This window comes from Rhamphochromis sp. 'chilingali' (genome assembly GCF_963969265.1).
Source record: "Rhamphochromis sp. 'chilingali' genome assembly, chromosome: 12".
In the NCBI taxonomy this organism is placed as follows: Eukaryota; Metazoa; Chordata; class Actinopteri; order Cichliformes; family Cichlidae; genus Rhamphochromis; species Rhamphochromis sp. 'chilingali'.
Window position 1 is genome coordinate 28,348,350 of NC_137939.1, and position 15,047 is coordinate 28,363,396.

The following is a 15,047-nucleotide window of genomic DNA, read 5'->3' on the forward strand; positions in this document are numbered from 1 at the left end:
ACTGTGAGGAACACTATATTTTAATAATTGCAGAGATGCAATGGGGTCCTTATCTCCTAATTCCAAGTCTTTTCTCTCTTGTTTGACCTTTCGCAGAGTGGCCAAATTTGGAAGGTGGCTTGGCTCAGGATCTCCAACAGCCATCAAATCTGCTGCCTTCGCTGAACTCCATACAGCTGGTTCCATTCTGCCCTCACACAGCTCTTTAGCGATCTGTTCACGCAGGTTTCCAGACATGAACCGCTTGGAGTGGCCAGTGTGCAGGGAGAGATCTGTATTTCTCATGAAACCATTGGACTATTAATTGCTGGCTGTCTGTCACATGACATTTCTAACTGGCCATGACACTCCTTACAGTTGCCTCTAATGTCCAGATAATTATTGGTGACAGCTGGATGGACCTTTGCTCTTCGGAACACAAGTGTACATGTATTTTAGATTTTCTTCCATACAAGGTCATTGATGATATGAGTCCAAGTGCCAGGCTTCAAAATTGTGTATTCCCTTTTTTGAGAAGGAGAAAACTTGTCATTGTATTTAACCTTTTCAGGAATAAATTTAACCCAGTCCTCAAAAGGTACTTCAAGTTCAAAAGCTTGACAGTTTTCTTGTCCAGGAGAAATGCAACGTGAATCTAACTCTCCTTCACTATTACTTTCCAGATTACTTTCCTGATCAGTGATTTCCAAAGCTGACCAGATGTGTCTATTTAGCTTCACAAAAGTGTACAGGGCCTTTGCTGACATCTTGTTTTCTAGCTGCTGACTCAGCTCTTTCCAGACTGGGGCAGCTGGAGTGGCTATTTTGCCATTTTGGACTATGGCCTCTTTTGAATTGCAAAGAATTGGAAAAATGGAAACCTTGTCTACAGATGGCTTTCGAACCATCTAAATAAATTTTAAAAAAACCACAAAAAAAACCCACACTATGTTTAGGATGGAGCAAAAGATGACTTCTGACCTATATATTAAGCAAGGAGAAACCCCTCCCCCAAGTTCTCCACGAATCTACACTTTCATATTTTGTCGAATTCTTGTTTTTAAGATGGAGCTATTTAATTTGTGAGTTTTATTGACTTGAGTCTGAGTGTTTAACCCATTAACATGTACTGTACAGCACTTAGGTCCAGTGTACCAGATGTTTTTAAAGTGCTTTAGAAACATAATTTCTTTTTTAAAAGTTTTCTTGGATTTGCACATTTGTAATTGCTGTATTTTTGAAAATGTTTAACATTGAAAAAAAATCACTTTGATCCAGCCATATCATGTATTAACTCCGTAACTAAAACCTTTAAATGTAAGCTTACCTTGTTCAGAAATCAGATTTAACACGCTGTTGTAAGAATCCTTCAGAAATAGTCATGCCAAATAATACTTTTTTCTGCCAAATATAGGGTTTTTTTAATCCACTCTAAAAACAATAAATCCTCAAGCATTTGCATCATAGTTTTAGGAATGAAAAGTGATTGAAGTAAAGAAATTGAAGTAAAAAAAATAAATAAAAAAAACTACATTCTACAAATTTAGCTGATTAAATACATTAAGAAAAGTTTATTTTAACAGAAATTTATTGAACAAATGAACATACAAAGCGAAAAGTCATTTGAAAAAAACATTTTCATACCATAACAGCACATCTCAGAAACCGTGGCAGCACAAATGATAATTTTACCTGCGCAAATCAGCACAAACGTAGCACTAAAAAAGTAGACCATTTTGGTCCTTTTCGAGGCAGTCTTGAGGGATGATGACCTTTGAGAGTGACCTATAAAATAAAGTTTAATATCTCAAGGAACCGTAGCAGCACAAACGCTAATTTTACTTGCACAAATCTGCACAAACGTAGCACTACAAAAGGAGACCATTTTGGTCCGATTTGGAAGAGTCTGGGGGGATGGTGACGTCATCAGCCAAAAATATAACTTAATATTTCAGAAACCGTGGCAGCACAAACAATAATTGTACTTGCACAAATCTGCACAAACGTAGCACTAAAAAAGTAGACCACTTTGGTCTGCTTTGGAGCAGTCTGGGGGGATGGTGACCTTTGAATGACCTATAAAATAAAGTTTAATATCTGAAAAACCATAGCAGCACAAACGATAATTTTACCTGCACAAATTTGCACAAACGTAGCACTAACCGCTCCGCCTATTTGCCTTTACGTTTCAAGTGGGTGAGGGGTCAGCTTCACTCTGCTCAGAAAGTGATTGCTGTCCGCGGGAGCGCGCGCGCAGCTGCTTAAAGCTGTAGCGCCCAGATTACTTACAGCTACTTCCGTCCAACTGATATAAGGTGCGGTAAACTAAACACAGCTTCAACCGTCTATTTGTTGAAAAATAGTAACGCGACCGCATCGCATTTTCTTGTTAGTAATGGTAACGGCTAGACCTCTTCGTGGGGACGTAACAATGTGGGGGCTCGTCCAGGATATGAATGGAAGGTACAGCGATTAGTAAGTTTAATAAGTTTTGGTGTGTTGTTTGCCAGTCGTTTGATTAGTTGTATTGTATCTGCTACGCTCTCTCCAGTTAGCATAGGGGAGTGTGTGTAGCTGAGCATAAGCTCCTTCTTCAGGCACTCATTTTTTATTTTGCCTTTTTTGTTTTTGGAGTAATCCTGGGTGGGGATTTGTCCAGTTGGAAAGGAAGGATCAGGAGAGGGAGGTCCAGCTGAAGAAGGAGTTGGAACTTAAGCGTTTAGAGGCAGGGCTTGCCAGAGCCAGGGAGGTTGAATTGAAAAAGGTGGAGGCGGAGACAACTGTCAAGTTGCGACATTTGGTACTCCAGCAGGCTTCCCTTCCTGCGACTGCCTCCATTCGGCAGGCAGACGCACCGTTTGACGTGGGGAAAAACAGTCGTCTGGTTCCGGTGTTCCGCGACACTGAGGTTGACAGTTACTTCGAGTCATTTCAGCGAATAGCCACAGCCTTGCACTGGCCAAGGGATTCGTGGGCCATTTTGCTACAATGTAGGCTGGCAGGTAAGGCTCATGAAGTTTGTTCCTCGTTGTCAGCTGAGGACAGCCTGGACTATGACAAGCTGAAAAGGGCTATCCTGCTGGCTTATGAGCTGGTCCCAGAAGCTTATAGGCAGTGTTTCTGGAGGTTGAAAAGGGGACAGGGTCAGTCCTATCTGGATTTTGCCAGGGAAAAAAGTGTCCTTTTCGATCGGTGGTGTGTGGCCTGCAAAGCTACTGACCTGGCTTCGATATGTGAACTAATGCTCATAGAGGAATTTAAGAACTGCATTGCTGAGCGCATTGCAATATATATTAATGAACATAAGGTTTCCTCGCCAAAGGAGGATGCAACGCTGGCTGATGAGTTCGTGCTTGTCCATAAAACTAGTGTCAGTAGGTATGACCGATGCGATGCCCCAGTGAAGGCTAGCGAGGTGCCAGCTGTGCAGTACCCGAAGAGTGAGGTACTTGTGTCTCGTCCCAAGGCAGACCGAAAGTGTTTTTTCTGTTTTAAGTCTGGCCACTTGATCGCAGATTGTGAAGCTTATAAACGGAAACAATCAGTCTCAACTTCACGTGGGGCTGATTAAAACCATGCCTCCTGTCAGTAGGCCCCCCTCCCCTGACACCCCAGATAAATGTTTTAAGCCTTTCATTTTTAAGGGGACAGTTTCGCTGTCTGGTAAGCCCGGGGACGAGCGTGAAGTGCTCATTCTGCGTGATACTGGTGGCTCACAGTCCCTCATACTAGCTAGTGTGCTTGAATTTGATGAGAAGTCTGACTGTGATGCTAGCATCATCGTAAGAGGTGTTGGGATGAGTTTTGTGCCTGCTCCCCTTCATTGTATTTGGGTACAAAGTGAGCTGGCGGGTTTTTTTCAGTGGCTGTGCAGCCTTGTTTTCCAATTAATGGGCTGGATTTTATAATGGTAAATGACATAGCGGGTGGGAAAGTTTATCCTACCCCTGAGGTGACCAACAATCCTGTTGTAGAGCCTGTTTTAGATGCCCTGAGCCAGCAGCACCCAGATGTGTTCCCTGTGAATGTTCTTACTTGTTCTCGTGCCCAGCAACAAGGTGGGGGGGTTGATTTGTCAGGATCAGTGATTGCCTCTATTCTAGAGAAGGATGTGATGCCCTGTACTGATGAAAGAGATAATGGAGCCTTAGAGTCGGCTCAAAGTGTGGTTGAGCCAGCTCCTGAGTCTGAAGCTCCTTTTCTGCTCACTTGGGAAGCACTTGTGGAGGCTAGTAAAGAGGACCCTTCATTAGTCAAGTGCAGCTCAGGATGATGGGGGTGAGGGGATCAAGAAGCAGACATTTTTCATTTGGGAAGGTTTATTGATGCGCAAATGGACCCAAAGGCCTGGAGAAGACTGGAGTACAGTGTGGCAGATAGCGGTTCCGACAAGTCTGCGGCAGCATGTGCTACAGTTAGACCATGGTCAGGTCATTTGGGTGTCACTAAAACATATGACCATATACTGCAGCATTTCTTTTGGCCGGCAATGAAAGCAAATGTAGTGCAGTTTTGTAACACCTGTCACATTTGCCAGCTTGTGGGTAAACCGAAGAAGGTGGTGCCCCCCGCCCCTCAACGTCTTATCCCTGCTGTCAGTGAACCATTTGAGCATGTCCAGGTAGACTGTGTTGGCCCCTTACCAAAGACGCGGGCAGGGAATCAGTTCTTGTTGGGCAATCATGGCTCAAGAGTTGGCAGTTTGTCTTGTAATCGGAAGGTTGTCGGTTCGAGCCCGGCTCTGACAGTCTCGGACGTTGTGTCCTTGGGCAAGACACTTCACCCGTTGCTTACTGGTGGTGGTCAGAGGGCCCAGTGGCACCAGTGTCCGGCAGCCTCGCCTCTGTCAGTGTGCCCCAGGGCGGCTGTGGCTACAATGTAGCTTGCCATCACCAGTGTGTGAATGGGTGGATGACTGAATGTGTAAAGCATTTTGGGGTCCTTAGGGACTAGTAAAGCACTATACAAATACAGGCCATTTATCATTTATTTACCATTTAACCATAATGTGTAACCAAAAAGCTGTGATGAAGGTGTCACTTTTGTATTGTTCGCTATACGTGATGTGAAGCAGGAGTCTTTGGGGTTCAGCCCAGCTACCCTGTTGTTTGGCCATGATGTGTGGGGTCCACTAAAAGTGCTGAAGGAGAGTTTTCTCAGCGGTTGCATGCCTAAAACTAATGTGGTGGAGTTTGTGAAAACATGCAAGGACAGGTGGCAATGGGCTGCTTTGTTAGCAAAAGAGGCTCTCTGTGTATCCCAGGCCAATATGAAGAGACGGTTTGATCAGAAGGCAGTGGAAAGACAATTTCAGCCTGTTGCTTGTGTTGCTGCGCGCGCCTAATTCTGCCCTCATGGCTCATTTATCAGGCCCCTATGTAATAGTGAAGAAAGTGTCTGACACCAACTATTTTTCTCAACACCCCAGAACGCAGGAGGAAGACTCGCCTATGCCATGTTAACATGCTGAAACCATACCGCACCACAGAAACCAGCATGACAGAACAGGCAGACACCGCTGGGATCGCTGTCCCTGGTTCAGTCCCTGCTTCCCTGCTAAGTGTAGAAGTCAAGGGCGTTGATGATCTGGGTACCCTTTCCGAGGGACAGCAATGTGGGCGGTTGTCAAATTCTTTTTTTTTTTTTTAGCCAAGGACGAGACCCACCTGTCTCATCTTCCTCCGTCTCAGTGTAGGGATGTACTTGACTTGTTGCACTCCTATCAGTCTCTCTTTAGTGATGTGCCCTCCCGCACCAATGTTTGTGAGCATGACATTGACGTTGGCGACGCAGCCCCAATCAAGCAGCATGCATACCGCTGCCCCGTCGCCAAACATGAGGTGATGAAAAAGGAAGTTGAGTACCTAGTAGAAAACGGCTTGGCACAACCTAGTTGTAGCCCCTAGGAAGGAAGCTTTAGCTCTTCGCCGGTGACCGTGTTCACAGATCACAATCCCCTCGTTTTTCTGAACCGGATGTGCAACCACACACCACTGACAATATCGTAGCTGATGCACTCTCATGCAGCTCACAATGAAGTGTTTTTGTTGTTTTGGTAGAGCTTGAATATAAGGGGGGAATGTTACATCCTGTGAGGCTTTGGGAGTGTGTGGGTAGGGTGTTTGCCTGCTCTCTCCACCTCCTCCTCTCTTGCCACTCCTACCCCCTCTGTCTCTCTCACTCTTCTCTCTCCTCAGGACACAGCTGTTTTTGATTAGCCTCGTTTGCCACCAGGGCCCAGTTAACAATCACCTCTGAGCAGTGTTGGGCAAGTTACTTTGAAAAAGTAATTATAGTTACTAGAAATGGCACGATACCACTTTTTTATGTCCGATACCGATATCATAAATTTGGATATCTGCCGATACCGATATGAATCCGATATAGTGTTTTTTAATCAACAAAACTGTTTTTTAAATATCTTGCTGCATTTTGTATAAGTTCATACTCAAGTTTAAAACAACAACTACACTAAAGCTATTCTGTTATACCCCTATGCAAAAAAAAATATTTCATAGTTCAGCAATACTGATCAATCTAATAAACTTAAACCTACACCATCCTCCCTATTCTGGTATTTTAAAGAGTACTTAGCATAAATATTAAGCAACCTAACTGATAGGGCTCCAACTCCCAGCAACAACAAAAATAAATAAAAAATAGGGAACCACCCCTCACGCTCCACCTCATGATGCTTAATCGACGTAATCAACCTTAATTTGATGAAGTGTGAAAAAAAATGCACAGAAATCAATTATTTTTCAAGAAATATTAAATAGATTCAACATCTTTCTTCAACAAAATTGCAGACTGCACAGATGGTACCTTCCCAAAGGAAAAAGTACTATAGCTTACTAGGGTATATATATTAGACTTAATAGTTACTATATACAGTAATTGACTTCTATTCATTTTACATCAAATTAAAACTTTGGGTGTCAGATAATTATTTATTAAAAGCTAGACATTTTAAATGAGAATAAGAAAGAAAAGTATGTCTTTGTGCCCCCTTTTCCCTGTTAATGCCCTATCGGCCCCCCTGGCTAAACTTTGCTAGATCCGCCCCTGCACAGTTACCAGCGTCAGCTACGTAGAAAAAGATCCTGGTGTAGAAAGTAATATTAAATAAATTCTAACAACAGCTGATCAAGCTTAAACGTGCTGCTGTTGTTCAGCCGCTGGTTTCCTCTTTCTGGTGCAAAGTGGGCCAAAAGCAAACAAGAGAGATGGACTCACGACAGAAAAGCCGATCAGCTGATCGTTAAGCAGTTTCATGATTGAAGTAGCAGCAGGAGAGGCAGTCGCTTGTTAAGCTTAACGCAGGAATGCTTTACAAACATTCAGAGATGGACTTACACACTTGCTTTACTTCTCTCGGGATAACTTTGTTGGAGATGAAATGCCGGGTTGCTAGCGAAGCTCCAAATGCTATCCAGACCACCGACAGGTCCTACATGCCACAGCCGCTCTATCACGTGATGCATACTGCTCCGACGTGCTAACGTTCTGAGGTGAGTTACGGCGTGTTGCAAGTTTTGTGAGGTGCTTTCGTGATATTTAATGGATCGGATTACATTTTTTTATTTTTCTCCGATATCCGATCCAGTAATTTAGGTCAGTATCGGACCGATACCGATACGTAATATCGGATCGGTCCATCTCTAATAGTTACTAGTTACTTCTTCAAAAAAGTAACTGAGTTAGTAACCGAGTTAGTAACTAAGTTACAAGATTCTAAAAGTAATTAATTACTTGAAAAGTAACTATTGCGTTACTTTAAAACAAAAAAAAGTTTAACCCTCTGGGGTCCAGGGTATAATTGGCCATTTTTAACTACTTTTGATTTTCTCTCTACATTTCACCTTAAAAACTATTTATTTTGGCTTGTTTGGTATCATTCTTTTCAGCACAACCTCACGTGTCTGAATTTACAGTTATGTTTTCATTTTGACATACTGTATTAACACAATTGATCTAAGAAAAAAAAAAAGGGGGTTCCTTTGAGGGGTCCTGAAAAAGCGCTATATAAATGCAATCCATTATTATTATTATTAATAATAATAAAAAACATAAAATCCGAGTAGAAAGTTATTTTTTACTGTAACAACCAAACATGTTTAATGAATCATATTTCATAACTTTAAATGCAAATATAAATTGTCAATTTTTTAAATCTTATGCACAAGTTTTGCAAACAAAGTTTTCAGAGAGGTAGTGTTCAGTTAATGTTTGAAGAGATTTTACAAAAGAGTATGGGTGAGACAATGATGTTCAGATTTTTAAATGTCACGGGGATTTTCTTAAGAAAATATCCAGGCCTTAAAACCGTCATCGTCCACATGGGGGACTGTAGCTCAGGTGGTAGAGCAGGTCATCTACTGATCGGAAGGTTGGTGTTTCGATTCCTGGCTTCCCCTAGTACTAACCCCAAATTGCTCTCCGATGCATCCATCGGAATATGAATGTGTGGGTCTTAGAAAGATGTGCTTGTGCGAATGGGTGAATGTGAATGTGAATGCACAAGTTGTGTAAAGCGCTTTGAGTGCTCAGATGAGTAGAAAAGCGCTATATAAGAATCAGTCCATTTACCATTTACCACTCCAGCCCAGCAGGTGGCCTTTAAATTAGCGGCAGAAGAAGAAGCAGCACCTAAACACGGGATGTCAACAAACGTCTAGAAACTAACTCCTCACAGCGCTTCGTTACATGTATTACCCTGACAGTGCTCGCTGGACTATATGAGTGACCTTCGTTGAAATATTGAATGCAGTACTGTAGGGTGTCTCTCTCTCTCTCTCTCTCTACCAACAACCAAATGTCATGTTACCATATCATTTTTGATTGGTCAACATGGGGCATTTTTCCACCAACACGAAAGGGCTGTTTTTTGGTTTGTTTTTTTAATTTTTTGGTCATAAGCAGAGAGTGCTTGCTAGCGCTGTCCTTAGACAGTAAACGTGATGAAACTATTGAGGAAAAACACACGTATATTGTTTATCATGACTCTGGTTTTACGTAGCCTATCAACACAACTTAAAAACTGGTATATATCACCTTGTTGCTTTGTCATCTTGAAATGGTCGTGTGATTGGCTTACCACGACTACTTTATTGTTCCTCAGTCAAACAGCAGCACCCATGCGATTGTTTTGCCCCCTTAGCTCCAGGTGTTGTGTCAAAAAGTGATCGTCGGCCAGAAAGTGATTACCGCCCGCGGGAGCGCGCGCAGCTACTTAAAGCTGTAGTGCCCAGATTACTTACATAGACAGCTACTTCCGTGCAACTGATATAAGATGCGGTAAGCTGAAGACAGCTTCGATGTCTGCTTGTTAAAAAATAGTAACGCGACCGCACCGCATTTTCTTGTTAGTAATGGTAACGGCATTGTAACGATAGAAATAGTAATAGTTAGATTACTCGTTACTGAAAAAAGGAACGGCGTTACAAGTAACGGCGTTATTTCCATCACTGCCTCTGAGGTTATATAAGCTGGGGATGAACTGTGAGTGAGGTGGTTTTTTCCCCTCTGTGGCTCTACACGTTTTTCCGCTAGGTTTTGGACAGACAGCCTCCTTGCGAGTAGTGAGTAGGCGGGCTTGTGGGCCCCAGAAGTGTCTCCCCTTGGTGAGGAGTTAAGGAAGAAGTGTGGGAAGTGCCTCCCTTATTTGTTAAAGCCGGTGTTGCCGGCTCTTTAAGTTAAGGTTATTTGTAATAAAGCCATATTGTTTGTAATAAAACGATATTATTATAGAACACCTCTGTCTGTTTTCCTTTTCATTCTATTTCTAGACCCATTTGTTACTGGTCCCCACACTCACACCCCTAGACCCCTTCGTGGGGACGTAACAGGCATTGTAACGATAGAAATAGTAATTAGTTAGATTACTCATTACTGAAAAAAGTAATGCCGTTACTTGTAACGCCATTATTCCCATCACTGCCTAAAACCAGAAGCGATGTAAGCACTGAATGAAAAGAAGCTGCTAGAATCTGAAGATGAAAGTCTTTAACACATCAACCACAGCCTGGTTCTTCACTATAAGACTGCACTTCAAAAAGCAGTATAATGCAACAGGGAAGCCATTTACTAGAAGAAAACTAAGAGTATTCAAAAATTCAAGAGGAACTTACCATCAATTCCCAAAACATCGTGCTTTTGGTTCTCAGAGCACGGCTCAAATTTGCGGATGATGTCCAGGCAGTGGTCTTTACTCACCTTGGCCATCTATAAAATGTAAAAAATTCATGTCACAAATACCTCTTTGATCCAATTGGTGATCTGGCTGCACGTTTTTATTTTCATCTTGGCTTCAGGAATCAGCTGTTTGGCACCTGTCCTCATTGGTCAATCAGATTTCGACCTGACATTTTTACAATGTCTTGACACTGTTAGCTTGTTAAAGGTGTCTTTAAACAAAAGTCCAAAAATAAGACAAAGTTGAACTGAAAAATTGGAAATTGGAAACAACAAGTAAAGAAAAATCTTACATTAAACAGGACATCAAGCATTTTTGTGTGTATATATGTTCATAGAGGGACTAATAATTCTGTTTTCCTCTGTATGTTGTCCTGTAATCACAGCTCAGAAACACTAGCTGTGGTATTGCTGTGTTCAGCTTTTTTATGTCATTTCATATAAAAATAAAAATGTCAACAGAAAAAGAGTTAGAACAAATGCAGAATGTACTTACTTTCATTTCAGTTTATTCCACTCCAATCAAATGTTATCTATATAGCCCCAAATCAGGTCACAGCTGGCTCAAGTTGATGTGTAATAAAATAAAAAAATAAAAAATAACTCTCTCAGACTATCAGGCAGCTGCACTGAAAGATAACTGACTCCATGTTGTTAGATCAGGGGTCTCAAACTCCAGTCCTCGAGGGCTGCTGTCCTGAAACCTTTCCATGTGTCCCTGTTGCACACACCTGAATACAATTAGTAGCTCATTAGCAAGAGTATAGAACTGGAACTATAGAACTTGGTTCAACCCCTAACATTCATTCCCTCATGAGCTGCTGTAACATGAATCAAATGGCTGAATTGCCTCCTCAGCATGCAGTCAAGTTCTAGAGTCTTGCTAATGACATACTAATTGTAGGTGTGTTGCAACAGGGACACATGGAAAAGTTTCAGGACAGCGGCTCTCGAGGACTGAAGTACAAGACTCCTGTTGTACATGGTGTAACAGTGGTAAGCAATGTTGCCTCACAGCAAGGAAGTCTTGAATTCGACTCCACCATCTGGCCGGGACCTTTACGTTTGGAGTCTGCATCGACGGAAATTCTATGCACAACAACCCATAACGTCAAAGCTAAGAAAAACAGCTCCATCAGGTTTGAGGTGTGGGCCTCTTCCAAATCGTGTTCGATTAACTGAAATTACTACAGCTGGACTCCAATCACGTTCTAGAAACATCCGACTGATGATCAGTGGAAACAGGATGAACCTGAGCTCAGTCTTGACTGTTATGGCAAAGGCTGTGAATACTTATGTACACACTTTACTGTTGCTTTTTATTTTAATACATCTTCAATAATTTCAAGCAAACTTTTCTCACTTTGTCATTAATGTGTATTGTGTGTAGACGTTTGAGGTGATAATTTGTAGCTAGACTCACAGAGATGTGCCCACCTGCTGTAGTGCAGGATATGGGATTTAAAGCACAATCAGCAACATCTTAGTTTGGCTCTGATCAGCAGTAAACTGACTGGTGCAACTCTATTTTCTAAGTCTGCAGATCAGTAGCATTGTGGGTTTTCACAGTAAAGAACACCACGAGAAATAATTTAAAACAAAACAAAACAAATTTAAAAAAAGAGCCGCTTCAATAAGCAAAGTAACTTTGAGTCCCATTAGAACCAGTTTGTACCTTTTGCTCAGTCTCCAGGAAGCGGGCCAGGTCATCAGTGTTGAGATGGTCCTTGTGGTTGCTGTAGCTAAGCATGAGGAGGTACAGATCCCTGCGGGTCGACATCATCTTGTAGAAGGAACAAAACTCCTCAAAGCCCAGAGTTCCCTGGGTGTCATCTGTGTCTGCCTCCTACACATCAGGTACGAGACAAATTTCCAGTGTTAGAAAACTGTCTTAATACTGTAATACTGCAATACTTAATACTCTTTATAGTGCTTCAAGCAGGACTACAGAGTTTCCTTGTTTGCCTACTAGATAATAATAAAAGATCAGAATTGATTATTGTGATATTTACAGCTGATTTTGTCTTTTGTCTGCAGAGCAGCTTCATGCACACTGGGCTCACAACATTAGAGACTTATACACATGCTTCTATGGCAGGGGTGGGCAACTCCAGGCCTCGAGGACCAGTGTCCTGCAGGTTTTAGATGTGTCCTTGAGCCAACACAGCTGATTTAAATGGCTAAATGACCTCTTCAACGTGTCTTGAAGTTCTCCAGAGGCCTGGTAATGAACTAATACTTTGATTCAGGTGTGTAGACCAAGGGTGAGATCTAAAACCTGCAGGACACCGGGCCTCAAGGCCTGGGTTGTTGCTGCCACATTTTTCAAATCAGTTTGTACCAAATATCTTAAGTGATGTAAATTCAAGACTTTTATCCAAATAATATGTTCAGACTCAATGTACCGAGCCTCCGTTAGAGTCCCATCCAAGTTGTGCTGGCAGTGGGAGCTAAACATCTTATGGACTGGGGCCTCTGCCAAGCCAGCTCTGCATCTTTAATCTCCAAATGATCCAACTCACCACCGATGATACAATTATTAAAACCTGTAATAATGATAATAATATTACTATTATTATTACTATTATTATTATTATTATTATTATTATTTTAAAAATAACACCTTCCCTGACCCAAAGGCGCTATAGATCAGCGGTCCCCAACCCCCGGGCCTCGGACCGGTACCGGTTTGTGAGTCGTTTGGTACCGGGCCGCGAGAGTTGAGGCTCAGGTGTGAAATGTATGGTTTTCAGGGTTTTTATCGGTTTTCAGCGTTATTTTGTTGTCGTTTACTCGGTTTTCCTTGGTCTTTTCACGTGTTTTATGAATAAATTTTCTTTTTTTCGGTACCGGTACTAGTTTTATTTTGTTGTATTTATCCGCGACACCTTAAAGGCCGGTCCATGAAAATATTGTCGGGCTTAAACCGGTCCGTGGCGAAAAAAAGGTTGGGGACCGCTGCTGTAGATGATATAAAACAAAACTGAATTATGTTGAAATTGAATTTTTTTAGGATACAGTGGTGTGAAAAAGTCTTTGCATGTTTCCTGATTTCCTATTTTTTTATATGTTTGTCACACTTGAATGTTTCAGATCATGACACACATTTAAATATTAAAAAGAAATATTACGACTGTGGTTTGCTGGAGTCCCACAGCTTTATAACCTCAATTAGTTTCTCACTTGTTCCTGAATATTCCACTTGATCAGGCAAGCCCTATTTGGGTAACTGAGAGCAAGTGTGACAGTAACCAGGCCTGGGTGTGGCTTTCCAAAGATGTGACACAACACAGTTCATTTATGTTATAACTAAGGGCAATCACTTTTCCCACACAGGGCCACGTAGGGTTTTATTCTAATTCACCTTTCCTTCAGTCTGTTGTACTGCTGTAACAAGTTAATTTATGGGATTATATAAAATCTGTCTAATAAATGAATTTAGGTCCAGCATTTAAAGTAAGTCTGTCACGTGTGATGCAGTAAATTAAATAATATTTGTGTTGTTCTTTGTAAACAGTGAAAACAGCACGTAAGGGAAATGCAGCTTAAAGGCATCATCATCATTCTAGCCTTACTGACTCCCATTTCTTATTTATGAACCAATATACTCGACAGCTAATATCCACTAATTCACCAATCAGTCCAGCCGCTTCTTGTTCCTACAAAGCTTGCACCCCACATGCACATGTGCAAGACTCCACTGTGATTAATCAGTGAGCAAATCCCCTGCTGAAGAGCCGTGCTTCTTTACATTTTATTTAGTACAATAACACCTCCAGCTGTTACATCCAACCTGTGTCAATAACGATGTAGCTCTGCTTTGTCACTACAAATGTATACAGGTCTCCATTTCCTGGAACAAATACACAACAAGGCTAGATCAGATGGTACCATGCGAGGGATGCCTGTTGCAGCAGCTTTTTGTATGGTTGTCAATGAATCTTGTATTTTTCAGGCTTGCTGACTGTGGCTCAGCTACATAAACCATGTGTGTTCAATTTTATTTATATAACGTCAAATCACAACTGCTCACTGCCCGTTATATTGTAAGGTTAAGACCCTACAGCAATACAGAGAAAACCCTCTGGCAATCACTTGGTGACAGCAGGAACGAGAAGATTCCCCCTTTAAACAGCGAGAAACGTCCAGCAGAACCAGGCTCGGGGAGGAGCAGCTATCTGCCACAACTGGTTGGGGTGAAAAGAAGAAGACAGGACAAAAGACACATCAGGGCTTTATGAGAATGATGTTTTTGGATTTTTCCGGTGCCATTAATCCTTTGGGGTCCAGGATGAATTTGGCAGTTTTTCACTAATTTAACTTCACATTTATTTTTCGGTTTTAAAAACAGTTTACCTTCTTTGGCATCATTTTTTTCAGCACAACCTCATATCTGGCTGTACAGTTAGTTTTCATGTTATTGATCCATGAAACCGGATAAAACAAACCAATTAGTTAAACTGTGGGAATGTTTTTAAAGACAAAGGCCTGGATGACCTCTAATTTTCTGCTTTGAAATTCAGATAAAACCCAGCCCGAAAAATCGTAGGTAATGCTATCCAGAAAAAACAAAAACAACTTACTCTGGATGGCATTACCTTGGCCTCCAGTAACACTGTGAGGAACCTTGGAGTCATTTTGACCAGGACATGTCCTTCACATATTAAACAAATATGTAAGACTGCTTTCTTCCATTTGTGCAACATCTCTAAAATTAGAAATATCCTGTCTCAGAGTGATGCTGAAAAACTAGTTCATGCATTTATTACCAGCACAGAGAATGTGCTGGTATTGTCTTACCAGGTCCGTGAGATCTTCGACTCCCACCTCCAGCAAAACATCAACAGCATTCTGAAATGGCTGGGGACATTAAG

At 41.7% G+C, this 15,047-nt stretch overlaps 1 protein-coding gene across 1 annotated transcript in view; it reads right to left on the reverse strand.

Annotated features, from left to right (window-relative positions):
- LOC308408007 (1-phosphatidylinositol 4,5-bisphosphate phosphodiesterase eta-2-like) overlaps nucleotides 1–15,047 on the reverse strand; it is a 95,002-nt gene that overhangs the window by 37,480 nt on the left and 42,475 nt on the right. The window contains 2 exon segments of the mRNA XM_080900055.1: nucleotides 10,110–10,203; nucleotides 11,849–12,019. Of these exon segments, the coding sequence (XP_080756181.1) occupies nucleotides 10,110–10,203; nucleotides 11,849–12,019 (265 nt within the window).